At 39.2% G+C, this 26526-nt stretch overlaps 1 protein-coding gene and 2 long non-coding RNA genes across 5 annotated transcripts in view; 1 reads left to right on the top strand and 2 right to left on the bottom strand.

Annotated features, from left to right (window-relative positions):
* The window catches only part of LOC148742395 (uncharacterized), a 280537-nt gene that overhangs the window by 3978 nt on the left and 250033 nt on the right, over window positions 1-26526 (bottom strand). The gene's annotated exons all lie outside the window — the stretch shown is intronic.
* LOC148742407 (uncharacterized) lies at window positions 10540-15918 on the top strand. Of its 2 annotated transcripts, XM_088755968.1 has the most exons (6): window positions 10540-10795; window positions 10881-11309; window positions 11909-12068; window positions 12530-12645; window positions 13485-13708; window positions 14122-15918. In XM_088755968.1, the coding sequence occupies exons 5-6, from the start codon at window positions 13507-13509 to the stop codon at window positions 14277-14279; spliced, it is 360 nt and encodes a 119-aa protein (XP_088612094.1). In that variant the 5' UTR covers window positions 10540-10795; window positions 10881-11309; window positions 11909-12068; window positions 12530-12645; window positions 13485-13506; the 3' UTR covers window positions 14280-15918. The 2 variants fall into 2 exon arrangements, with proteins under 2 accessions (XP_088612094.1, XP_088612086.1); XM_088755960.1 differs by having other exon boundaries at window positions 10540-11099.
* Window positions 23321-26489, bottom strand: LOC148742406 (uncharacterized). Its single transcript, XR_015999701.1, has 5 exons — window positions 26236-26489; window positions 25538-25609; window positions 25001-25076; window positions 24731-24823; window positions 23321-23340 (listed from the first exon to the last, which is right to left on the bottom strand). It is a non-coding gene; the product is annotated as an uncharacterized LOC148742406 (long non-coding RNA).

The raw sequence follows: 26526 nt of genomic DNA, 5'->3' as shown, positions 1-26526 counted from the left end.
CACTAGATTTTTTCATCAAAGAATGTCGCCACGATATTAACAAACTTAAATTCAATCGTAGCACCAAATTTTCAAATCTCTCCTATGAAGAGTGATCGCCACTAAAACAAACCTAAAAAAACCCAGACAATTGTTATCAAAGCAGCCCACAAGGGCGGCGCAGTAGTTGTTTTGGAGGACCGATGTTTACTAAAAAAAGAAGCTTTGCGGCAACTTTCTGACACCTCTTTTAATCAAAAGGTTGACAAAGATCTCACTTTCACTAATCAAAACATTGTCAAAAATACAATTAACGAACTCAGCTAAACAAGCTAAATAAGAACATAGTTCTTGACAAGAATTGCCGGCCACAGCAAAAAATCTTATCATTACCACTCCTAGAACTTCTTCTATTTACTTTTTCCCTGAAATTTACAAACCTAACAACCCAGGTCTACCCATTGTCTCGTCTCCCTGTTGTCCCACCGAACTTATTTCCAACTATTTAGACAACATTATGGCTCCCATCGTCAAAACTTTACTATCATATATCAAAGACAGCCAACACGCTCTTCAAATTTTTCGCGACTTTAATTTCCTCGGCCAAGGCAAACTTCTTTTCACTGTGGATAATACATCTCTTTATACTGTCATTCCCAATAACGAAGGTCTTCTGGCCCTCAAACAATTTTTTCATCAACGCATTGTTAAGGAACCTAGATCTGAAACACTACTTCGCCCAGCCGAACTAGTGCTTACACTCAATTGTTTTTCATTCGGGGACAATTATTTCAAACAAACTAATGTCGTAGCCATGGGTATTAAAATGGAACCCAGCTATGCCAATCTCTTTGCAGGTTTTGTCGAATACTAATTTTTCAGCCAATAAATGGCCCCAAACCTGAACTCTGCAGTCGCTATATTGACGACTGTATCGGCGCTTCCTCCTTTACCCCGCAGAGAGTAGTCAGTAGTAGTAGCAGTAGCAGCAGCAGCAGCAGTAGCAGTAGCAGTAGCAGTAGTAGTAGTAGTAGTAGCAGTAGTAGTAGCAGTAGTAGTAGCAGTAGTAGTAGCAGTAGTAGTAGCAGTAGTAGTAGCAGCAGTAGTAGCAGCAGTAGTAGCAGCAGCAGCAGCAGCAGCAGCAGCAGCAGCAGCAGCAGTAGTAGTAGTAGTAGTAGTAGTAGTAGTAGTAGTAGTAGTAGTAGTAGTAGTAGTAGTAGCAGTAGTAGTAGTAGATACTTTTATTTAGGCTAGGGTAACTCCTACAGTTACAAAAACTGATATCCTTAGAGGCCCTAGATAAAAGAAATATAAAAATACTCAAAACTAATCCTAACTAAGCTAATAGAAGAAAAATCCTAGAAGAGGTTAAAATTTAGTACAAACTATTCATAAAAACTACAAATTACGATTAAAAAATTCACATCCATGATAATAAAAGGGTTTCTTCGTACATTCTAGTTTGATGGAGGGAAGACGGAGATGATTACTTTGTCGCGTCTTTCTCTGTACGATCTCTCTTTTAAAATAAAAGTGGTCCATTAAAAATTGCGGCCAGCGCTTATCTAGACATTTCTTCACAAGGTTTAACGTGTGAATCCCCCGTCTTAGTCCCAGCGTATCATAATTAAGGTGAGCTAGCGCTTCATCACTGCTGTTAGTTTGCATGATAATCCTTGCCGCACGTCTCTGCAATTTTTCTATACTATCAGCATTCGTACGGCCGCAACAGTTCCAAACGGCATCACAATAATCAAGAACAGGAAGAATAAATGATCAATAAATTGTACTAGCAGTATGCATACTAATGCTCCGCCTGGTGCGGCCAAGAATTCCTATTCTCTTACTAACTTTGCTTACTACATAATTTACGTGCGTGTTCCATGAAAGCGACTCATCCAAGATTACACCTAGGTATTTATATTCAGCAACCCGTGTTAGCTCCTTGCCACCGATATTCACAGAGAGATTAGCATTTGCTAACCAGTAGAGCCAGTACCAAATAAAACACATTCAGTTTTGCCTTGGTGAATAAAAGGGCTGTTGTCTAAAAGCCAGTCATTAACCTTGGCAAGTTCACTGGTAAGTGTACTAATTATTTCTTGGGCATTACTAGCGGTGAAATAAATAACTGTATCATCAGCGTAATCAGAATCTGGGCAGACCGTTGAAAAACAGGACAAAGAGTAAAGGGCCAAGAATTGACCCTTGCGGGACACCCGAGGTAATAAGACATGGATCAGAGTTTTCTTAACCAAAACTTACGAGTTGTTTTCGGTCTGTCAGATAGTTTCGGAACCAGTCTAACTCAACGTCCTTAAGTCCATATGACTCTAGTTTGCTAATAAGTATTTCGTGATCAACAGAGGAGCTAACTCAGTTTACAACCGCAGTCAATTCCTTTTAACCAGCCCTAAAATATACCTAGGAAATTTCCGACAGTTCTTTATCCTTTTCAGACATCAAAGTTTCAATTAAAGAAAATAGTATATGCACTAGTGTGTATCACAAACCTACAGACTCACACTACTTTCTGTATTCATATTCGCACCATCCCATGTCAAGAATTCCATTCCCTTTTCTCAGTTTCTAGGACTTCGTCGTTTATGTAGAGATGTCACTGTGCCAGTTTTTCGTAAAAACGTGGTTACCCTGTTTCTGTCGTTCGAGTGAGTCATCGCCGCGCCCAACTTATTGATCGACAGTCAGCACTACAAACGTCACAAAAGGAAAATTCCGACCGCATCCCTTACCAAAAAAGATAACCATGAAGTTTACTTTAAGTATAGTACAAGTATACTGCATCAATAATAGTTATACTGCAATCCATCCTCGGAGACCCAGCGGCTGTGGGTCGATTTCAAGTTAGGGCATGAAAAGCCCCTGGGGACATTGTCTTACAAGACTAGTTCCAAACGGTCGCAGTCGTTCTGCCATCTGATTGGTGCCAGAAAATCTTTGTGTTTTTCTGCCCAATCAGGGTGAAGTGTGCTTTGGAGTCCTTTCGTGAGTTGTAACATGGATAAATACTATTAGCTCAGTTGCTCGCTATGCCTTGGGCTGTGCTACGGAGATTTGCGTGAGGTGAAAAGTTTCAGTCTCCGCACACAATGTAAGAGAAATCGATCAGATTGTCCGCGAAAATCTTACCGGAAATTATACTGAATAGTTTCGCAGGTATCACTAGAGAACGTGTTTAAAGTTTGCGAGGTTTGTATACAACACGATTGTTGCAGTCATTGATATGTCGCTTTAAACGTTAACCGAGATTTAAGCTTACATCTTTTCTAGATTTTTTGCATAATTTGCTGTGACTGAAACTTTTCCAATCCCGTGAAGTTATTTCGTCGCACGGGCCACGCAGGTATGTCGAGCAACGGGCGTTTTCGACTACGTAGCTTTCTGCTCTCTATGCGCGCCAAAATCTAATCTTCGCTTTGTAGTCGTTCACAATACGGCTTAAGTTCGTGGACGACCTCCAGCAAGCGCTTAGAGAAAGCTTAGCTGTGTTTCCGGTTAGCTAATTAAAACCTGAACAAAAACTTATTAACGAGAACATCGTGGAAAGGAGAGATTTTTTCGGGCAGTAACCGTAGGGGTTTGGAAAGAGTTTAATCTTTCAAATGCTGCCTAGAGTGTTGAAATTCTTGAGCTAAGAAGGCCACGGATTCTCTTCTAGTCCCTTGGTCATCGTCATTTCACCTCTTCTGTCGATTGTTGAAGACCAAGTTAAATACCTTTGATCATTGGGAATCGATCCGATGCTGCTTTCAATGGGGAAAACAAAATCAAAGACCAAGAAGTAATAGATGGAAAGGGCGGGTTTGCTTTATTGCAAATGTCAGCTTAATAGTACAGGGTCATCTACTCGCATCTAAGAAGTAAAAGTTTCCACGCTTTGCTTTTCTTTTTTTTCGAGTGAAGATGAGATTAGATTTTGGCACGCACAGAAAGTTGCGCAAGTACCAGTTGCTCGACATACCTGCGTGGCCCGTGCGACGAAATAACTTCACGGGATTGGAAAAGTTTCAGTCACAGCAAATTATGCAAAAAATCTAGAAAAGATGTAAGCTTAAATCTCGGTTAACGTTTAAAGCGACATATCAATGACTGCAACCATTGTGTTGTATACAAACCTCGCAAACTTTAAAACACGTTCTCTAGTGATATCTGCGAAACTACTCAGTATCATTTCCGGAAAGATTTTCGCGGACAATCTGATCGATTTCTCTTACTTTGTGTGCTGAGACTGAAACTTTTCACCTCACGCAAATCTCCGTCGCACGGCCCAAGGCATAGCGAGCAACTGAGCTATTAGTATTTGTCCATGTTACAACACACGAAAGGACTCCAAAGCACACTTCACTCTGATTGGGCAGAAAAACACAAAGATTTTCTGGCACCAATCAGATGACAGAACGACTGCGACCGTTTGGAACTAGTCTTGTAAGACAATGTCCCCAGGGGCTCTTCAGGCCCTAACTTGAAATCGACCCACAACCCCTGGGTCTCCGAGGATGACGGCAATCATACTTCACTTACATAAGTACAGCTGCAGTACCATTTTTGAAGTACACTTTAAGTATACTGTTCGAGTGAAAATCATGAGTGGAGTGCAATCTGGGCTGAAATCATACGCGTAATTTCAAAATTGAACGAGCGCGCAGCGCAAGCTCAATTTGAAATAACAAGTATGATTTCAGACCAAAATCGCACGACACGAGGTTTGTCATGGTTTTTATCCATTTTGAAATCGCCCCAAATACAGTACTTGGTCAATTCAAGTAATTTAGTGATGCAGTACTAAGCCGGTTTTTAAATAAAAAGCGGAACCTGAAATGCTTTTACATCTTATTTTGTGTGCAAAACAGAAAGACTGACGTCATGTGTCAAAAACTCAGTCAAGCGTAAAATGATGCGATTTAGAGCAAAAAATGGTGCGATTTGGGAATAAATCGAACCAATTAGAGCCAATCAGATTACAGGGACCACCAGTGATTTCAAAATGGATTGTAATAAAGGGTATAAGTATACTTGAAATCTCTCACACAAATGTAAATCATGGTCAGGTCTGATTAAGTAGGAAAAACTATACTGAAAAGGTACTGAATTGCCTCAGTTGAAATAGCAGTGTCTTTCATGTATCTGTTTCCTAGTTTTCCGCGCAGTTATATTTGTTTGTTAATAGTTATCAACGACCGCTGTTAATTCATTCCATTAATTCATTCTTGTTTTTCTCGTCACCATGTTCTCACCAATAGCATACCTCCACTTTCTGCATATAAACACACACACAACCCACAATTCCTCCATCCGCTCTGACATTAAGGGCTAACGCTCCAAACGCCAGCTTTTTAACTCTTTTACAGTGGCCAATTTATAATTTCAACTAAGCTGATAAAACCAAAGTACCATGTTATACCCACTGACCCAAGCACCACAGCTTCTTTAGAAACTACTACCTTTATTCCTTAATTTGCACATTTAGAAAATGGGGGAGAAAGTATGTTGAAGTTATACATGTTTTTACTCAGGCTGTTTGAAAGATGCATTTAGTAAGGTCAAATAAAAAATTTAGAGGAGGCATGATCTTTCTTTTGGTCAGGTTGATGAACCACAATAAACTAAACACTTATACTGTCAGAAGTCAGATGATGTTGTCATTAGTAAGCTAATGGAAAGAAATTAGTGGAGGACCCAATTTTGCCAATTAATTTAGTTGCAGCTGAGGCATTGTGAGTCAGTTAGTTGATAACACATGTCATGGTTTTTATTAAATTTTTTTTCACTGCTACTCTTAAAAATCATTTCTACAGCTGACTATGTGTTTACTCTTTTATCACCTCTTCAGCAAGAGTTATTGGAGGCTTGATGCTCATCACCATTTTAAGGATTTTCACAATTTTGAAAGGAATTGAATTAAGAAATGATCTTTCCTAAGATCATGTTAAACTTAGACTCTTGAAACCTTTTTAAATGGTTCCAAAGGTTGTTCTTTGTAGAAATCCAGACAAGTGCAGCCAAATCATCTATTTTTCATTAGCTGACATTGTGTCATCTCTATAAAATCAAAACAAAACTAAACTAAACTAAAAAAAAGAAAATAAAAACACGAGGGAAATGAATTCAATTTTTCATATCCTATAATCAGCAAATGGTGACTGGTGAACAAGTGGTTCAGTTATTACAGAAGATATACTAATTTCTCATGACACAAATTTCATTAGACCAGCAGATGAAATCCAAGCAAAGAAATGATCCTCACAAGTAGATTGTAATTTCTTATAAGTAATTGCAGAAAAGAAACCAGAAAACATTCACGCCTCAATGCTAAGTGTTCCTGAAACAGTTATTAAAACAGTGCAAGATAGAATTTTCAAATTCTTGTGGAAAAATAAAAAAGATGAAGTAAAATATGGTGGTGTGAACTTCCCAAATGTCCACTGTGGTAAAATCACTACACTTGAGCTGGTTAGGCAGGTTTCTATAAATTTCACAAATGAGACCTGGCAATTAGCTATCCCTAATAGTTATTTTAATAAATATGGAGGATTATCTTTCCTATTGAAATGTAATTACAACTCTAAGCACTTTGACAAGAAAATGCCTCTTTTTATAGAGAGCTGTTAGACTATTTCAAGTAATTACGCAGCGGTTATCCTGATGTTTACAATAGTGAATTTATTCTTTGGAACAATAAAGAAATTACAATAGAGAGCAAATCTATTTTCTGGAAATATTTGTTTGGAAAAGTACTAATATTATATAGAGAGGGTATTAGTTCTTATCTCTAGAAAATTTTCAAAGGAAATATAATGTTGAACCAAACTATTAAAAATTTTCAACTTATTGCTGCAATCCCAATATCGAATTAATTTGATGGCCTGCTCCCAGTTGGCTTGTTAGCTCAATTGGTAGAGCGCTGCACTAGTATCGCAGAGGTCAGTGGTTTGAGTCCCGTACAGGCCTGAAATTTTTTTCAGGTCTGATTTTCACTATTGCTCAAATAGTGCTTTACTGCGAAGGATCGTTCTCATATACGTCTCATAACCGCAGTTCACACATATGTTTCATATGTTTGTTGTTGTTTGATTTATCATCTACGGGTTTATATCGAATTAATTTGATGGCCTGCTCCCAGTTGGCTTGTTAGCTCAATTGGTAGAGCGCTGCACTAGTATCGCAGAGGTCAGTGGTTTGAGTCCCGTACAGGCCTGAAATTTTTTTCAGGTCTGATTTTCACTATTGCTCAAATAGTGCTTTACTGCGAAGGATCGTTCTCATATACGTAGATGTGAATAATGTAAGAAAAGTGATGTAATTGCCAGTGGTGTACTGTAAATACCATATTTAACTACATAATGTAACCATATAATTAGCCATAAGTGATATAGTATATTGTTATTAGTCAGCACCCTAACAATTGGCTTGTTAGCTCAATTGGTAGAGCGCTGCACTAGTATAGCAGAGGTCAGTGGTTCGAATCCCGTACAGGCCTGATTTTTTTCAGGTCTGATTTTCGCTATTGCATAAATAGCACTTTCTACTGCGAGGATCGTGCATCATACGTATCTATAACCGCAGTTCAAAATATACGAACTTCATATATTCATCATATCCGATTTATCATCATGGGTTTACTATGAATCAACTTAATGGCCTGCTCCCTGAGTTGGCTTGTTAGCTCAATTGGTAGCGCGCTGCACTAGTATCGCAGAGGTCAGTGGTTCAAATCCCATACAGGCCTGATTTTTTTCAGGTCTGATTTTCGCTATTGCATATATAGCGCTTTTTACTGTGAGGATTGTGCATCATGCGTATCTATAACCGCAGTTCAAAATATATGAACTTCATATAATCATCATATCCAATTTATCATCACAGGTTTATTACGAATCAACTTAACAGCCTGCTCCCAGTTGGCTTGTCAGCTCAATTGGTAGAGCACTGCACTAGTATTGCAGAGGTCAGTGGTTCGAATCCCGTAAATTAGGCCTGATTTTTTTTTTTTCTGGTCTGATTTTCGCTATTGCATAAATAGTACTTTCTACTGCAAAGATCGTGCATCATATGTATCTATAACCACAGTTCAAAATATATGAACTTCATATATTCATCATATTGTTATTACTGCAAGTTAAAGCAGCATTGTAAGTAATGTATTGTATTGCAGTGTACTGTTGAGTACTGTAAAATTTTAGTAAAAAAAAAAATAAATAAATAAATAAAAAAGGAAAACTAAAAAAAAAAATCAGATGATTAACAGAAAAATAAAAAAAAAAAAAAATTCAGGCATTGAAAGGATTTGAACCCCTGCCTCCAAGATACTAGTTGGGCAGTCTACTACCAGCTGTCAGCTATAAAGCCACAATATGTTAATGGACAAAATTTAGAGGCAAATCTACATCAAAATTTTCAATAAATAATTCAATTTGAGCTGCAGATGAAAATTCAGCAAAGAAATGGCCCTCGCAAATGGACTGGACGTTGTAGTACCAAGAGAGAGAACTGAGCTAAGAAGCCAGGTTCAGTAAAAAAACTAAGAACAATTGACTCATTTGCCCTCAAATGCTAACAAGGAAAGATTTTCAATAAGGGTTATCATAGAGATGCCCACCATTACTACTGAAAGCTTAATCCAATATGATTCAAATTACTAAAAAACTCTGTGTTCTATAATAAATATGTGGTTGCCATGACACCAACACATGAGAATTGCAACAGTGAGAAACATTAAACAGTGATAAGAGTTTCCATCAGAAAGTCAACCCGTAAAGCTAACATGTATTGTAAATGGTACAGGAGACAAAGCAGTATTAGATATGGTGCCAATTATGCTAAAGCAATCTAAAATTGTGGAGAAAGAAATTAAGATGAGACAACAGAGCTGTCTGTCTGAGCCTATGTACAACTGTACAGCATATCTGTCACCATTTTGATCCCTAATTCATTCTTCTACGTTGTTTTATTAGTGACTGTCTATTTTTTCCTTGGGTAACATTGATGCTGATGTACTTATATTGCAGATCAGTTTATTCACATTATAGTGACTTTGGACCTTAAAATGTAACAAGTATGTCTGTTTACAAGAACTATCATGCTGAAAACAATACCATTAATGCTCAGCGCACTAACAGTATAAAACTACTCACTCAGGTTTAATTAATAATCTGGGCACATACAACTTTGTAAGGGGTTTTAGGAGTGCTTATAAATAAAGGGCCTTACAAACACAGTGTATATATCTGAGGGGGCTTAAATTAACCAGAACAGAAACACTTTGATACAAGCTGTAGCAGCAGTCATCAAAATATGTTTTACATTATTTTGAGAAACTGCATTCATGAGGATTTGAGTTAATGAATCTCTTGATACATGTTGTTTCTAGTACACACTGTACATCAATACATATATTGTTTTGTTTTGTAGTATATATCACTGAGTATTTTGATAAGTTGCGCTGTATTTTGACAAGCCTGTAGGGCAAGTCAAAATACAAACAATGAGTAAAAATTCATTCTCAGCAATACTACACAACAAAACGTCTAATAAGAGATCTATTGTCCAACACGTCAAATTCTTATTTCAGTGCGAACGAATTTAATTTGCAAATATTTCTGAAGTACAAATATCGCATGATATTTGTACTCATCTCTGCACCTTATTTGTACTCTACAAAGCACAATTGCATAATAAATATATCTCATCCGACCTTTTTTTTGTGTAGTATTGCTGAGTATTTTTACGAGTTGTGCTATATTTTGATGAGCCCATAGGGCGAGTCGAAATACAAAGAACGACTAAAAGTACTCAGTGATACTACACAAAAAAACGTCTAATAAGAGATCATTATCCAACACGCCAAATTGTTATTTCAGTGGGGGCGAATTTCGCGGATATTTCTGGAGTACAAATATCGCGTTATGTCTGTACTCGTCTCGCGCGTTATTCGTACTCTAGCACAATTGAATAATGTATCTATAAGGAAGAACCACGTTAGCTCATTTTGTCGTTTTCTCACCTCACTTCATGACCGATATTGAGGGAGGTTAAATGACTTTGCACTATAATTTGATGGAAGAATTTTGAATGTTTAAAGGATAAGCACGCAGTGGTCCTAATAAGATACATTTCATAGACATTAAATAAGTTAAAGTCTTGTTAAGACCTCTCACCTGTTGAAGTATAAATTCGAATTTTCATCCAGGAGGGTTTGAAGTTACTTCTCACATTCGATGTACAAAGTGAAGAGGAGAATACTCTTCTTACAGAAAAGGTTGTCAAATGTAACACAGCTGTCGAAACGAACCGTCCTGAGTATACAGTGCGACATCAATTACTTTCAGTATACTCAATCCAAGGCCGTGCGCCATTTTGAATGTGGTTGCTAGGAAACTGAGTCGAGAGGAAGTCACGGCCAATCAGAAACAAGAAACTGCGTTCAGAGAAATCTTTGCTTTTCATTGGAAAATCTGGTATTTTGAAATCCAGGTTTCGGATTTTATTAGGGTGATTCCCTGGGTTTTGCACTGCGCAACCTTTTCTGCGCATAACATTGTGACATCCAAGATGGCGGCCGTTCTTCCCACTAGTGAGGTGTTATTTAGGTCAAAATGTGTGGACAGAACCACGCAGAATAACTATGGACTACGCATGTATCGGGCGACAGGATGTGACATAAGTGTAGCCTTACATAAAGTATACGTACAGTTGACTTGATTGATAAAGCGCGTTTGCTAGCAATATATACGTATTAAGGCTGCTGTGTCTTCCAGTGGTGACATGCGTAACTGACGTGCAGGTAGCAGGTTGAAACGTATGGTTTTTAATAACACTCTACTGCGCTTTGAATCAATCAATTCAATTATGATTTTGTTTGGTATCTTCATCATTTGATTTAGTCCACAGGACCAATATGGCGGACGGGAAGCGCTTCGATCCTGTGTATATATTTTAATGGCAGGAGACTTTTTAATTTTTCAAAGTTAAAACCCAAAGACAAGTCGAAGGCGTGGAAAAAAGTTCAAAAAAAAGATCAGCGGCAACCTCTTTGGATGAAGACAGAAGCGATAAAATGCTTTCAGTTGGCGAGGTCGACCTCGAACTAGACTATGGCTTGGGTGAGGAACAGCACTCTTACGCTTGGCAAGATCAGGGTGTATTTCAACAAATTCAGGCTGAAAGTTCAGGAACTCAAACATCACAGGAACAGCCATCTATTATTCAAAAATGCGTCCTGCTTCTCTGTCGATTTGAAGCCGTAACCATGCTAGATTACGAGAGGTTTTGCCTTCCCAAGTTTAGTAATAGTCAACACAAGCTTTTGATGGGTATTTCTTCTTAATTATAAGTATTAGTGGTATTCAATACTTCATTCATCTGCACCTTTGTCAATTTTCTTGTTTGATTTGGATTTATACGAGAAGACTGGTGTAAAGTTCCTGACTATTTCAATTTTGTTGTTGTAGTTTTTAGCTAGGGTGTAGTGATGCAATTAGGGTCACTGTCTATGTACATTTTTATCAGCCCTAGGTAAATAGGCTTTTGTAAAGCAAAATAATTAATTTTTATATCTATAACCAGACTTTTAAATGATCTATACTTGTCATACTTGTAGCTTTATGCTGTTCTTGCTAGCACCTAGCATTTGAGTTCCACTGTATGTGGCCACATGACCAAAAGGCAGTTTTAACCAGTAGTCAAAAAAAAAAAAAGAAAATTAATTTATATTTTCGCTGAATGGTCAAGCACAGTGTAATGGGAAACATTGCTAGAGTCAGTTGCCTCTTCAGTGGTGGTTGTCAAGCCTCCCTTAAGAGGGTTTGTTTGAAAACATTTTTTTCAAGGAGGATTTTCAATGTCTTTGTGCCATTATATTTTGATTTGAAATCATTCTAATCAGTTGTGTCCAATGCACTTTTAATCTTAGGAAAAATCCTACATACGTCTTCATAGAGAGGAAGACCCATACAATCCATAGTGGAGGTGCCTGTTGGCTCTACACATGTAGCTCTACACATGTACTAGAAAGTCATCACTGGTGAATTCATTGGCATCTGATCTACATCTGGGAAGTGCTAATTGCTTTGGTATTGCTATCTTGAATTTTTTTGGATATTTCTGTCTCGATCAATGCATTTTTAGTCATCTGTTGATTGCAAGTATACATAAAAGGGCTTATTTTTAAATACTGTTGGTGATACTTCCAGTTACTTGTCTTTTTCCACTTAGAAAAAAGAAATTAATGGAAAAAGGTATGCATGGTACTTCAATTGATTCCCTTCAAGAATCAATTAACAGTGACCTCCCTTGATTATATTAAAAGACAACTACAGTTAGTTAAGACATTCAAGAACAAGAAAAAGAGCAACTTTAAACTTCTTTGCTATATGTACAGTAGATGTAAAATGGATTTCTGATATGTTTCTTTTTGTTTCCTTTTTTCCCTTTTTTTTGCTTCTTGAAACAAGTTAATAATTTTTTATTTTGATGTAAGTATTAAATGCCAACAATAATACTATTTAAGCATTTGTCCTTTTCATTGTTGTAGATTTTTTGGGTGAAAATTGTGGCCATGTTAAGGCATTGCTTGTTCTTCTGAGAGGAGCTTTTGACATAAGACCAGCTGAGGTTGTATACTCATTTACAGAGGATCATAATTATTCAGTAAGTCACTTGTCATTTGCTAGGTATAATGTACAGCACCGCACACATTAGTTGATTAGAATACATGCTTTGCATCTACTGCCACTCTACCTAACTATCATATTCCTGACATTGGTTGATTTCTTAAAAGTGTATTTACTGTTAACTACGTAACTCCTGGGTTTGTGATGAGGTGTTGTAGACAGCCATGGTCCTTGTTCCAGTTGGAATGTCATCAATTTTAATAACAAACCATTTTGTGTGAGAACGTTCTGAATGATAATTCATTCGGATTAAATCTTTCAAAGCAGGCCTACACATGTACCATCACCAGTCACCTAGGTCAGAGACCTATACCCAGCAATAGATCTCTGAATCATGTATCAAAATTGATAATTATGGAGAACAGACCTTCTCAAACCCATTTTCATCTCTGGCCTACTACAAATTGCCTGATTTGATGTCTTTAGAATCCAAAGTTAAGAGTACAGTATGTATTAAGTCCATGTTTAACCATAATAGTTTTATTTTCTTATCAAAATTTCTTCTTCAGACACCTTTGAAAGTGGTTAAATTAAATAATTCATCAAGTTTGGTGTGTGTACTTGAGCCAAATCCTGCTATAGTGTCATGTGAGCATGGATTTTCCTGTCTATCTTGCAGTCGAGAGAGAGATGTCTTTGACCATTTAAAGTATCTTCATTATCTCACAAAATGCACACGAAGCACCAGATGATGTTCTTGACTTGGTGCTTACTGCAGCTGCTGTCACTCCTCAGTGTTCAGCAGCATATCCCTTAGCTAACAAATCTGTTATTAGCCCCGCGTCTCACCGTTGGTAATTCCTTTCAACTTAACAGGGTCTTGGCAATTAATGTTTGCATGCATACCCCTGAAAATGTGTTACCTGCTTGTCCAAACACTGGTGCTCTGCTTCTTGTGCCCACCTTACCTCCTACGGGTAGCTCACTCGAGAAGTGTCTAAACTGTTACAGCCCCTGGGACAGTGGGGACCCAGTTGTTCATTGTTGGAAACAGAAATGCATTAAGTTGTATACAAGGAAGCATTTGTATGAGTGTAATGGTAGGTATAGCCATATCGTTGTCTCGAACTGTTCAGTAATTATGCATGTAATGGAATTGTTGCTTGATAAAATGTGGGTAAATAAATAAATGATTTTCAGTTGATAACAATTTGTAGTGTGTAGGGTGTAGTAATATTCTGAAAATATTGGACAATTTTGTAACTGCACTCCTGTCATTTCATTGTCAATGAAATTTAAATGTTTCTGTGTACTCAGCAACCATTGTGACTGTGGTTATGGATTTAGTGTAGCAATTATTTACTTGTTAATATAATTATGTAAAGCAATGATTACTATAAAGGATAATATTGTTGAAATGTTCCTATGCAGGTTGTTGTGTAAATTTTTAGTTAATTTTGGTAATGAGTTTTGCTTATATGCCTGTCTTAATTGTGTTGAAACTCTATTACAGACCATGCTCCAATCTATCCTGTAGAACCAACTTGCAGTATGATGGAAGAGATAGTGGTATTCTGTTCATGGGAAAATTTGCCATATTGTACGATATCATCAGAGACTATGTTTCACTTCCTAGAGGGAAAGTTAGGAGTTCTTAGTTGTTCATACTAGGATGCATTTCTGTGCAACTGGTGCACTTTTATTGCCTAATAACACATCTACTCATATCCATACAATGCACAGTGTGTTTTGTGGAGTGTGGCTAGTCCCCGTTGTTGAGAACAAAAAAGATTGAAGAAAGAATCAACCAAACAAAGAGTGTTAGGATTTTTACGTCTAACCGGCGTACCCAGACCAGTTTACAACACCCAACACTTAACCCGATTTGAAACGAAGTAAAGTTTACTGGTCGTGATCCTCATTACTGCGCGCATAGTTTCAAATAGGATCGAGACACGACGTTCTAAACAGGATACAGAATAAAGAGATAATCAAGTTTGGTTTTTTTCGTCACATCTTGACTCTTCACAGAGTAGTTGTGTACGGGGACTGTAAAATAGCATGGATTGCATAATATGGGTATACGATAACCATCATAAAATATTGGCAGATCGTAGGCGAAAAGTGTGTTGAGGAAGGTGAATAAAAAGAAAAGTTGAATCAAGTTTGTCTATACTGTCACATCTCGATTCTTTAGTGAACATAATAATATGGGTATATGATAACCATGATAACCATCATAACATATAGGCAGATCTTATGGGAAAAGTCTAGTGAAAGAGAGGCTGAGGTTAGGGTTGATAAGTTGAATGATGTTTGTCTACATTGTCATTTCTCGATTCTTCACAGACTAGTCGTATACAGGGACTGTGAAATAGCATGGTTACCATAACCCCATAATATGGGTATATGATAACCATCATCAAATATAGGCAGATCTTACGGGAAAAGCGTAGTGAAAGAGAGGCTGAATAAGGAGATAAGTTGGATGAAGTTAGTCTATAATTATCATTTCTCAATTCTTCACAGACTAGTTGTATACAGGGACTATGAAATCGCATGGTTACCGTATCCCCATAATATTAGGTATATGATAACCATCATCAAATATGGGCAGATCGTGGGGGGGGGGGGGGAGAGGAAGCGTAGTGAAGAAGCCGTGAATAAAGAGATGAGTTGAATCAATTTTGTCTATATTATCACATCTCAATTCTTTGCGGAACAGTCGTGTACAGGGACTGAAAAACTGCATGGTTCCAGTATATCCCCATATTATGGGCATGTGATAACCATAGTATATACTAAAACAGTGGATAGCGTTGAAGGTGCTTTACTCAAACTCGGAACATCCTTTGCTATTCACTTTTGAGCAACTCGCGAGTTTTGCAAGCCCGAAAATATTGTGGGCGTTCCTGGAATAAATGAGTTAAAAAGTATCTTTTTATGCTATAATATCTCACTGTTTTTAGTAAGTACTTAAAACCAACTAATCACCTCAGTGTCGGTGGCTAGTTGTGAATAGTAGTTAATTATTATATTCTCGAAAAAATAATATCTCTTGTCTGATTGCCAATGACGAATGCATAAATGTGTTAAGAATGCTATCTCTGGAAATTTAGGCTTAAAAGTTAAGTGAAGCTTATGTTTATTTGTGAAACGCTATAACGAACATTATGCTTGGTTTGCCTGTCAAATAGAACATGCCAGCAATTTGGAAACCACAGAAAGTAATGTGCACCGAGGGCATCTAAAGTAGCGCAACGGCGGAGTACTTTTGTTGAATATCTAATAAACATATGTCGATTCTTTACAGAGCATTCGTGTGCCTGGACTGTAAAGTAGCCTGGTTACCGCATCCCATATTATGGATATAGGATAACCATCATAAAATATAGGAAGATCGTAGGGGAAAGGCGTAGCGAAGAATGTGACTAAAGAGATTTGTTTGATCAATTTTGTCTATGTTGTCAGATCCCAATGCTATAACGTTTACATTCCCTAGAGAACATTCGTGTACGGGGACTGTAAAATAGCATGGATAACGTATACCCATATTATGGGCACAGCCATTATGAAAAAAGCAGTTCTAGATTTAAAAAAAAGTTTTAAAAAGCGCGCAGAATAAAAAACTATTTTACTTTTTGAACACGGCTTTGGTAGAGTTGAAGTTTATACCGAGACTTAGCCAACTCACATATCCACTCTTACCTTACCACTCTTTACTCAAAGTTGGTTTTATTATGAGGACGACGTAAAAATCTTGTGCATTCTACCCTTGTGATTTAGACCATACTTTAGTGCCATTACACGCAACTGAAGAACGGAGTTAATTTCGAAATTTCATCACGTATATATGACACGTACAACTCTTACTTAAAACCCAATACGCTTTTTCCCTACGATCTGCCTGTATATTGATGGTTTGCCTTTATTTTGATGATTATTACATACCCATATTATGGGGATACCGTAACCATGCAATTTCACAGTCCTGGTACAGGACTGTCCTGTAAAGAGTCCAGATGTGACCATATCGACAAACTTGATTCAACTTATTTCTTTATTCTGCATCTCTTTCACTACGCCTTCCCCCTACGATTTGGCAATGTTTTATGATGGTTATCATAAACCCATATTATAATGATACAGTAACCATGCTATCTTTCTGTTCTGGTACACGAATTTTCGGAAAGGAATCGCGAGAGGTGACAATATAACAGAACTCAATGAAACTTTAACCGTTCCATTTTACAGATCCCGTAGACCGCCAATGAGCTGCAATGATGTAATGGTCTGTAAATCGAACCACTGTAATCTCTTTATTGTTATTGATATATCCAAAATATGGGGATAGGTTAATAACGGCAAATTGTTTCGAGGTTATATTAAATCTCTAAAACGGCTTCTTCAAGGGCAAAATTTATCATAAAATAAGTTGGAGCGATAGTAGTTAAGGCCTTCGTTCTTCATTATCACTTGAAGGACTGCCTGCAAATAAATAGGATGTCTGGGTAAAAATGAGTTTTCAATAATTGGTGGTTGTCTGAACCCAGCCAACAGCCATTAATGTGCGTAGAAATATTTCAGAGAAACGACAAAAATTTGTCTGCTGGAAAAAGTAATACTAGTTATCAATAAATATAAATGACTATAATGATGATGACAGTACTAATCACAGTAACAACAACAACAACGACAATGACAAAATAATAAATAATAATAACAATGGTATAATAATAAATATAATTAGAATAATTAGAGTAACAAGAAGAGCAACAAATGGGATATATTATTTTATCATGGCCAGTGCCGTGTTGTATTGATGTGTCAGTATAGCTTATTGTTTTATTGAAATATATAAGACTCCATTTTGTATAAATGGAGAAGAGTAATCACACAAGACCTATATAACAATAAAATGAATAAATAAAATGAAAACAACTTACCCTTCAGGCACCCTTTGAAGACCATCATAGCTGTGAAGGAATGAAGGATGTGGCTTACTCAAGTGAGGATACACAAGGCTGGAAAGATCTTCCAGGAAGTTGACTGGAAACACCTTAAGACGGGCAAGGAGCTGACTACTCTTATTTTCAGATAGCTTGATATGACATTGGCTCTAGTGAAAGAAAGAAATCAATCAATCAATCAACAAGGCTGTGGCCTAAGAAGAATCACAGGGTGCCCAGAGGTTCTGATGCAGGAAGTGTGGGGTGCCTAGCTCTCAGAAGAATTAATAAAAAGGAAGTTATGCAAGTTTCCCATTAGGACAAAACTTGGTGGCCTGAGGCACCCCGGCTCTGTGAGACAACAGGATGATTCAAATGAATGCCACTGTTGCACCACTCCAAGCCAAGTCATTAGCTTACTGCATGCTAGCAGAGCCTGATCTAATTTACTTATGCTCATTGGCCACACAATTACCATTTAAAGGTAACATTTTAAGTTGTCTAATGTTATCATGTATAAATCCGTTTGCTCCTGTTTTGGAATTTACCTAAAGCTCTCCTTCCCACACCTTGCTATAATTTATGAAATTTTGGCAGAAAGCTGAGGTCTTACATCTTCATTTAGCAATTCCATGATCTTGATAAGATCTCCTATCCTCTGTTTGGGGCAAGTGTCTCTAACTTGCTGCCATGAGGCGGTCAAATACACAGTCACTCTCAAACTTTTCCATCACTAGACGATCAATAGATGAAGCGCCCTGTGGGGGGGTGGGGTTCTATTTCCACCTGGCGAGCTTCACCCTAGCCTCCTGTTGTGGTAACTGTAACTGATGCTGAAGGAGCTGCTGTTATTGTGTCTGTTGCTGCTACTGCTACTGCTGCCACAGGTGCTGTCATGCATGCTGCTGTTGTTGTGGACGCTGCTGCAGGAGCTGTTGTTCTTGTGTTTGTTAATGTGGCTGTGCTGGACTCAGGTAACGTAGCTGCTGTTGTTGTTGTTACAGCTACAGTTGCTGGGCTTGTTGAGCACTGAGGCTGGGGCTGCTGTTGTTGTGACAGCTGCATAACATGGAGTCCAAAGGCATTCATAACCCTGACCAATGCATCCTCTCTGAGTTTTTTTTTTCCCAGCATTGTTTGGATCAAGAAAGGGTATGTTCTCTGGCCACCACAGTGGTTGGGACTGCCTATTTGCCCAAGTGTGTCACGATTCTGTGAACTCAAAAGGGTTGTTTATTGTGCGAACTCGACTGCCGCCACGTGTGTTGTCTCCTAAGTGTTCTAAATATATATATGTTCATCGGCCCAGTAGCGTGACCGTGTAACGCAATATCACGACATCTTCCCCTTTTTACAAAGTTTACCTTCAAAAGTTAATTAATACTTAATGTTCGGTTTCGATCACTGTTCAAATCACATAAAATCGATAAAACATTGTTCTTCATTGAAATCATAAAAAGATAGAAACAGAACCCAACAACTATTTAGCGGCTCAATCATTCAATGTTCAGTTCATATGGTAATCCTGATGCCACAAAGGCGGTCGACGTCTGCGTTCTGATCGACGAGTTTCAATCCTTTGTGGCTCAAGCTCAGTTCCCATTTCCTTTTCAGGTGGCATTCTCTCTGTTTTGGTCTCGCCATGGAACTCCGGTGGAGGAGGTCCTGGCTCTGTCAGATTTGGCGCCGGTTTGAGGGTAGACTCGGGCGGAGTTAGTTCTACCAGACTCATAGGTGGTGCTGTTTCCGGGGTCAGGCGCAGTTGCCGACGGTTGCGTCGGTATCGCCTGCCGCAAACTTCAACTTCATAAGACCTGTTCCCCAAGGCTTTCATGCAGGTCCCCAGACTCCATTCCTCCCTTCCGGGAAGCCGCATCCTGATGGCCTGTCCACACTTTAGTGCCTCTAAAGGGCGAAACTTTTTGTTGTATTGTTGAGCTTGTCTTTTCTTGCGCTCAGCTAATTTGGTGGCTGTTTCCTGGTGTGATGGCTGCCGCAGGAGCGTTTCATGGGTTGGTAAGAAAGTGCGTGTGCGGCGTCCCATCAGTCTCTGTACGGGTGATGTTCCTAGACCCTCTGTTGGGGTGTTGCGCCAATCAAGAAGGGCTAACAGCGGGTCTTGCCCATCCGCTTTCGCTTTCGTCATCAAGTTCTTGCAGGTCTTCACGGCATTCTCGGTGCGGCCATTTGACTGGGGGTAACGGGGGCTCGAAGTTCTATGTTCAAACTGCCATTCTCTCACGAATGCACTGAACACCGATGACGTAAACTGAGGTCCGTTGTCGGTAATAAGCATGTCTGGTATCCCATGGCGGGCGAATTGTACTTTACACGCAGCTATCACGCTAGCAGATGTGGCCACCTTAACCTCCTGGACTTCAAAGAACCCACTCCAGTAGTCGACTAGGACAAAGAAATGTTGTTGCCCAAGGTCAAAAAAATCGGCACCTAGCATCGACCAGGGACGCGACGGGATCGGATACGGTTGCAATTCCTCGCGGCACTGATCTGGCTGGTACGACTGGCAGATTGAGCATTTGGAAACAAAGTCCTTTACTTCCGAATTCATGAGGGGCCAATAGAGGACCTCCCTAGCGCGACGTAAACACCCTTCGATTCCAATATGTGATCGGTGAATTTGCTTTAACATTTCTTTTCTCAGGGAAGGGGGTACCAACAATCGCTCCCCCAGGAATACTAGTCCCTTGTCTTCTATAACCTCACTTCGTTTGTCATAGTAAGGCGTCAGCTCAGGGGTACAGGACTTCCTTGACACTGGCCATTCACCCTTGATTGCTCCGATTAGCTTTTGCATCACTGGGTCCCTGGCAATCTCGTTTCTGAATTCAGCGAGCCTGTATGGTGCAATCGAGAGGTTTTCTGAATGATCTATCTCGGCAAGTGTACAGATCAGACTTGTATCGTGCTTGGAGGCTTCGGTGGTGTTGCGGTATGCTCGACTCAGTGCATCTGATACCCACATAAGTTCCCCTTTTTTATACTGCACATCCAGGGAGTAATTCTGAAGGGCCATCAGCATTCTCTGGAGTCTCTTTGGTGAGTTGTGTATTGGCTTGGTAAAAACTGCCCTTAGTGGTTCGTGGTCAGACTCGATGTGTACAACTTCGCGTCCCAGTATGTATTGATTGAACTTGTCGGTTGACCACACTATGGCGAGGAGCTCTTTCTCGATTTGAGCGTAACGCGTTTCGGTGTCGGTCAGAGCTCGCGAGGCAAAGGCAACGGGCTGACCCTTTTGCATCAGTACTGCACCTAGACCCGTTATGCTGGCATCGCATTGGATTGTCACTTCTTCAGTAACATCATAGTATTTCAGTACCGGGGCCTTGGCCAAGTATTCTTTGACTGTGGTAAATGCTTTCTCATGCTGTGCAAGCCAACACCACTCGACGTCCTTGTCCTCAAGCCTTCGCAAAGGTTCTGTCATGTCGGACAGGAGTGGCAAGAATTTGGCCAGATAATTGACCATCCCCAAAAACCTCTTCAGGCCTTTCACATCAGTCGGCGGTGGCATATCCAAAATAGCTTCAACTTTGGCTGGGTCTGCCTTTAGACCATCAGGAGTCAAGAGGTGGCCCATGAAACGCACTTCGGTTTGAGATCTTTTCAGCTTGAGTTTGTTGAGCTTGAGGTTCCACTCCCGGCATTTCTTGAAGAACGCACGTTCGTTCTTTTCAAGGCTCGAGTTGACCTCTGCGTCAGTTTCGCCAAATCCAGCGATGAGGAAGTCGTCAGCGATAACTTCAACTCCTTCTAAATTTTCTACGAATTCATGCATGCGTCGCTGCCAAACTTCAGGCGCACTTGAGATACCAAAAGGCATGCGGGCCCATCTATAACGCCCAAAAGGCGTATTGAACGTTGTCAGGAAACTAGAAGCATCGTCTAAGAGGATTTGGTGGAAACCATCCTTGGCGTCACAAAGAGTAAATTTCTTGGCACCTGTTAAGCGGGAGGCCACTTCATCGATAGTCGGCAACTGGTAATGCTCTCGCCGAATGGCACGATTTAAATCTCTCGGGTCAATACAGATGCGTACTTTGTTTGGCTTCACTATGGCCAACATGCTGGATACCCACTGCGTCGGTTCTGTTACTGGAATAATAACTTTACGATCAACAAGTTCGTCCAGCTTGTTTTTGATACGTGGACGCAAGGCTACTGGCACTTGCCTCGGTGCGTGGACAACTGGTTGCGCCTGTTCGTCTATGGTTATTTTGTATGTTCCCGGTAGGGCCCCTAATCCGTCGAATACGTCCTCATACTCTTCGAGCAAGGAGGCTTTGGGACACTTGACGTGTAATGCTAGGACGTCACAATTATGCAAACTCACAAAGCCAAGATTGAGGCTGGTGTTCAATGATAAAATCGGTTGATAGTCTCCGTCTAAGATGTTAAACTCCATTGACCTCCGCTGTCCACGGGACCACACAGGCAGGGTAGCTTTACCAGCAATTTTGCGGCGATCCCCTGTGTACGAGACTATTTCCTTTTGGCATGGTTTGAGGCGATGAAGGAGGGTGTCCCCAGTGATTTGCTTGTATAATTGGGCCGGGAGAATGTCGCACTGCGACCCAGTATCTATTTGAAACTGGACTTCTGTCTTGGGATCTGGCCCATAAATGTGGAGTTTGACCACTGCCAATTTTTCCTGGCCTTTGCTCTTACTAGTAGTAGCACCAATGTAGTAGGGGTCGTTTCCCATGTCGACGGCTTCGTGGACCGCCGAAACTCTACTTTTCACTCCTCGGGGATTAGCGCGACATTTATTCGCAAAATGATTCCTACTCCCACAGTTAAAACATGTTCTTCCATACGCGGGACAATGACGTCCATGCGCCATTCCGCAATTTCCACATTCTTTAGACGGTCTTCTAAATGCTTGTGACTTAAGTTGTCGTTCTTCTTCAGGTTTTTCTGCCGATCCCGCCTTCCGTAACGCATGAACTGCAGTGTCTCCTCCAGCCATTAGCTTTACTTGCTGTTGGGTCTGTTCTGACGACTTAATAATGTCAACTGCTTGTAGGAGAGATAAATCATTCAAACGGAGAAGTCTCTCGCGGACGCGATCATCCCGTATGCCTAGCACGAGGCGGTCACGCAAAATTTCATCTGGTGTGATTGTATCGTGTGCACAGTTTTTTGCGATCGTTCGAAGCTCCGTAAGATACGTCGAGATGTTTTCGCCTGGTTCCTGGTTTCGGTTGTTGAACCTATAGCGTTCATATATGACCTGTGTCCTAGGAATGCAGAATTCGTCGAACTTCTTCAGGACTTGTGAAATGTCGTCTGCGTTTTCGTCTTCGTTCCAAATAAAGGTATCGTGGGCTCTGACGCCATCCTCGCCTATAATGCTTAGTAATGTCGACACACGAACTATGCCCTCTTGTTTATATACACCAGTAGCGATTTCGTAGCGCTGCCACGCTGCTTTCCACGATTTCCATGCGGTGGCTAAATTGTCGTCAAAATTAAGCGCTTTCGGCGGGGGCAAATTTGACGGGGCAATAAAAACTTGAGTCGGCGCTGGTGGCACAACTATGGATGCTTCAGCTGCTTCTGTCATCTTTAGGGGTGAACAGATCCCACTTCTGACACCATGTCACGATTCTGTGAACTCAAAAGGGTTGTTTATTGTGCGAACTCGACTGCCGCCACGTGTGTTGTCGTTGTCTCCTAAGTGTTCTAAATATATATATGTTCATCGGCCCAGTAGCGTGACCGTGTAACGCAATATCACGACAAAGTGCTTGAGTTTTTTCCTGTAAAAAAGTACCAATTATATGACTGTAACAGTAAAACTTGCATTAAATGGGCAATCTCAAGACCCTTACTAATTAGTGTCCCCCCCATATTAAACCCTCAGTCGAGTCAGCTGGTTCTACCAAATTGTGAAATTGATAGCCAGTTTATAATTGACTCCATATGATCATGATTGGGTCAGTAAGTGCATCAAGCATATTCAAATTATGATAAGCTACTCTATAAAAATGATTTTTTTTTTTTTTGGAGAATGATGAAGTCTTCTTGTGCTCTGTTACAGCAGATTGCTACACAAACAATCAGCATGCAATGTATGGTTAAAGACCCTGGCATGCTTCAGTAAGTATAGGGTAGATTGAACACTTGACTATCACAAACCTTTTCCACATAAGGCCCAATTAGGTTGTAAACCAGGCAACAAGAAAACTTACTTATAAAGTACTTAACTGTATGGTCTTCCTGCAATATATCAAATATCCCTCAAAAAATATCTATAAAAGTCAGCTCAAAAGGATTAAATTTGGGTACTAAAGAAGTTATCAGCTCTGTTTAAGTATCAACATGCTAATTAATAAACCTGTCCTCTGAATAAAAGTTCAGTTTACATTTACAGCAAATATGGAAAAATAATATTTTTGACCAGCTATACTAGTGTCCATTAAAACAGGGTGTCTGCTTTACATGGGATTTCACTGTAGCAATGAAGAGCCAATGTAAATAAATTTTTTTTTTTTGTTTTCCTTTTAAATTTCCCTTGATAACCATGCAGTACAAAAATTATAACTGCAGTGCCATTAAAAATATAACTCACGATTTGTGAAATTTACTTACAATTTGGCTCGATCTATATCATTATTATCAGCCATTTTAAGAGCTACATAACTCCTAGACAATTCAAAAAACTTTTTTAATGCTGATAACAACAAAAGCTGCTTTCTTTTGTAAATTAACTCTTAACATTAGACTTGCCATTGCTACTTCTTACAGCTGAAACAACAAGTGACCTCAGGTCAGGAACACTGAGTAGTCTGAATAATCAGCCTGAATTGGAATTTTATTCCTTAAGTGCATCCAGTTCTTGTAACTGGTTGACATTTCTTTCAGCCACTGCCATAAATTTTAAAAACAAAAAACCCTTCAAGTATTGGTACATGTACACACATATATATCAATTTTCTTTTTCTAGAAAACTGGTTCATTAATTATTTTCTTGTTCAAGACTTGGATATTTATGGTTGTGTCATACTACAACCATATGACACAACCATAAATCATCATGGTTGTGTCAAACCATAGATCATATGGTTGTGTCATTAAACAAAGCTAAAAATTTACATGTATCATTTTTCACTAATCAAATAATCACCACACAATAGTTCTTGAACTTACATCGATCAGATCTTCTTCCAAAAGACTTCACAATGCTTCTTTGAAATGCACTTTTCACAAAGGACAAAAAAAATGACTCTAATTCTGATGGACCTACAAATGAATAAGAATCATTAATAAACCATTTGAAAATGCCACATCAGCATTTTTTACACAGCTTATCCTAATTCATTCAAAGCTTTCTTGCAATTACCACTTGAAAATAGCAAACATGACAACTGCCAGCAAGGTATTTTAATCCTACATGAAAACAGAATTATTGTTACTTACATGAAAAACATGGCTATCCATTTTTCAAGCAAATCAGTACCACTGGCATCTTTGTCCGAGTGTACCATTCATTTATCTAGTAAAATAAAGATATCAAAGCTGTCACAGGGCATAATTTAATTTATACCTCCCTTTTATTAAATCTCAGATCTGCCACACAGCTGATCAAGAAACCTCTGCTTGCAGGGGCATGGAACCAAATTATCTCTAAAACTGAGCAAGAGATGTACTTCATTATATCCATAATGCATAAATAATTAAGGGGCCAGAGGCAAACTTAGCCTATGTCAAATTTTAGGCTGTTTTCATTTTCGCTCAGATTTGCCTAACTTTTTGGAATATGAGTTACAGATTGGTGGAGAACCATTCCTCTAGATCTATCTTTTTTTTGTTTTTGTTTTTTGGATTTAATCTTTCTTTTACCAAGGACAAAAAGAAGCCTTTTGTTTCTCCAACAGGTTTTACATTAATCATATCTCAAAAGAGCCTCAAAATGAGACCTAGGTTGGTTATCCTTGCCCCTCAAATTGTCCTAACCCTTTTTTCAAGGGACAGTCGGGTGCAAGAGTCTACCTTGGATCTCTCACCTGCATTCTGAATAAAGTGCAGCTGTAATATCAACGAAATATTATGTTAGTATATAACTGATAACGATTAATTTCAAACATCACATCAATCAACACCCTTAGGATACAACTTTCACACATTTTCAAAAAAAAAAACACTTGCAATGCTCTGCGATGATAGCTCTTGCGTTGAATGATCACTTGGTACTGTAGCTGTAGAGCTAATTCTAAGATCGTAACAATAGCAACCGTCGTCAGGCTAGCCTATTAAAGACAATCTATTAAAATTATGTTACGATCGGTACGTCTGGAGCTCATTCAAATTATGAATTTGTCATCAATCGTCATCGAGAACTTGGCTGATGGAAACTATGAATGTCATCCGAGTATACAATATAGAAATGCTTAAAAAGTACAACTGAAAGACTTCCATTTCTTTTAGGGGCCCACTTTAAGGAGTGGGTAAATAGGAGGAAAATTTAGTAAATTCTAATTCACTTTTTCTAAAAGCTTTCATGGTCCTTTATCCAACCCCAATTCGCAAAAGTGGATTTTGTTGTTACATTACAATCTCTAGTCAGTTGCAATCGATGTATTTTACGTAATTTCGCACGTTCAAGTGATCAGCTACTAGAGTGATAAAAGCCGACTGAAATAGGGGCATCTTACTCGTTTTTGTTTTTTTGGTGGCGCCGGATTCTGCATTGTCTCCACTGTCATCGTTACGGTCCTAACACAAAAAAAATTCACAGGTGATGTATCGCGCATTTAGAGATTAAGATGTACGATTCTGAGTTGCACTTAAACAACAACAGAAAAGTACTTCTTCCAGCATTGTCAAAAGAGAGACCCTGCTCTGCCATGTTTGAATCCGTGCATTAGTTTGGGGCACTGGGCACTGTATGTGATGTGACACATTATGACACATGCGTATTCGTAGGTTATTCTGCGTGGCTCTGG

This window comes from Stylophora pistillata, chromosome 1 (genome assembly GCF_964205215.1).
Source record: "Stylophora pistillata chromosome 1, jaStyPist1.2, whole genome shotgun sequence".
Taxonomy (NCBI): Eukaryota; Metazoa; Cnidaria; class Anthozoa; order Scleractinia; family Pocilloporidae; genus Stylophora; species Stylophora pistillata.
This window is presented reverse-complemented; position numbering and strand designations above follow the sequence as displayed.

Excerpts from the sequence above, each read along its gene's own strand:
- LOC148742407 (XM_088755968.1), top strand. The coding sequence starts at position 13,507 with ATGCATACCCCTGAAAATGTGTTACCTGCTTGTCCAAACACTGGTGCT. Across the intron at positions 13,709-14,121 it reads GCATTTGTATGAGTGTAATG|ACCATGCTCCAATCTATCCT; the intron begins GTAGGTATAGCC and ends ACTCTATTACAG.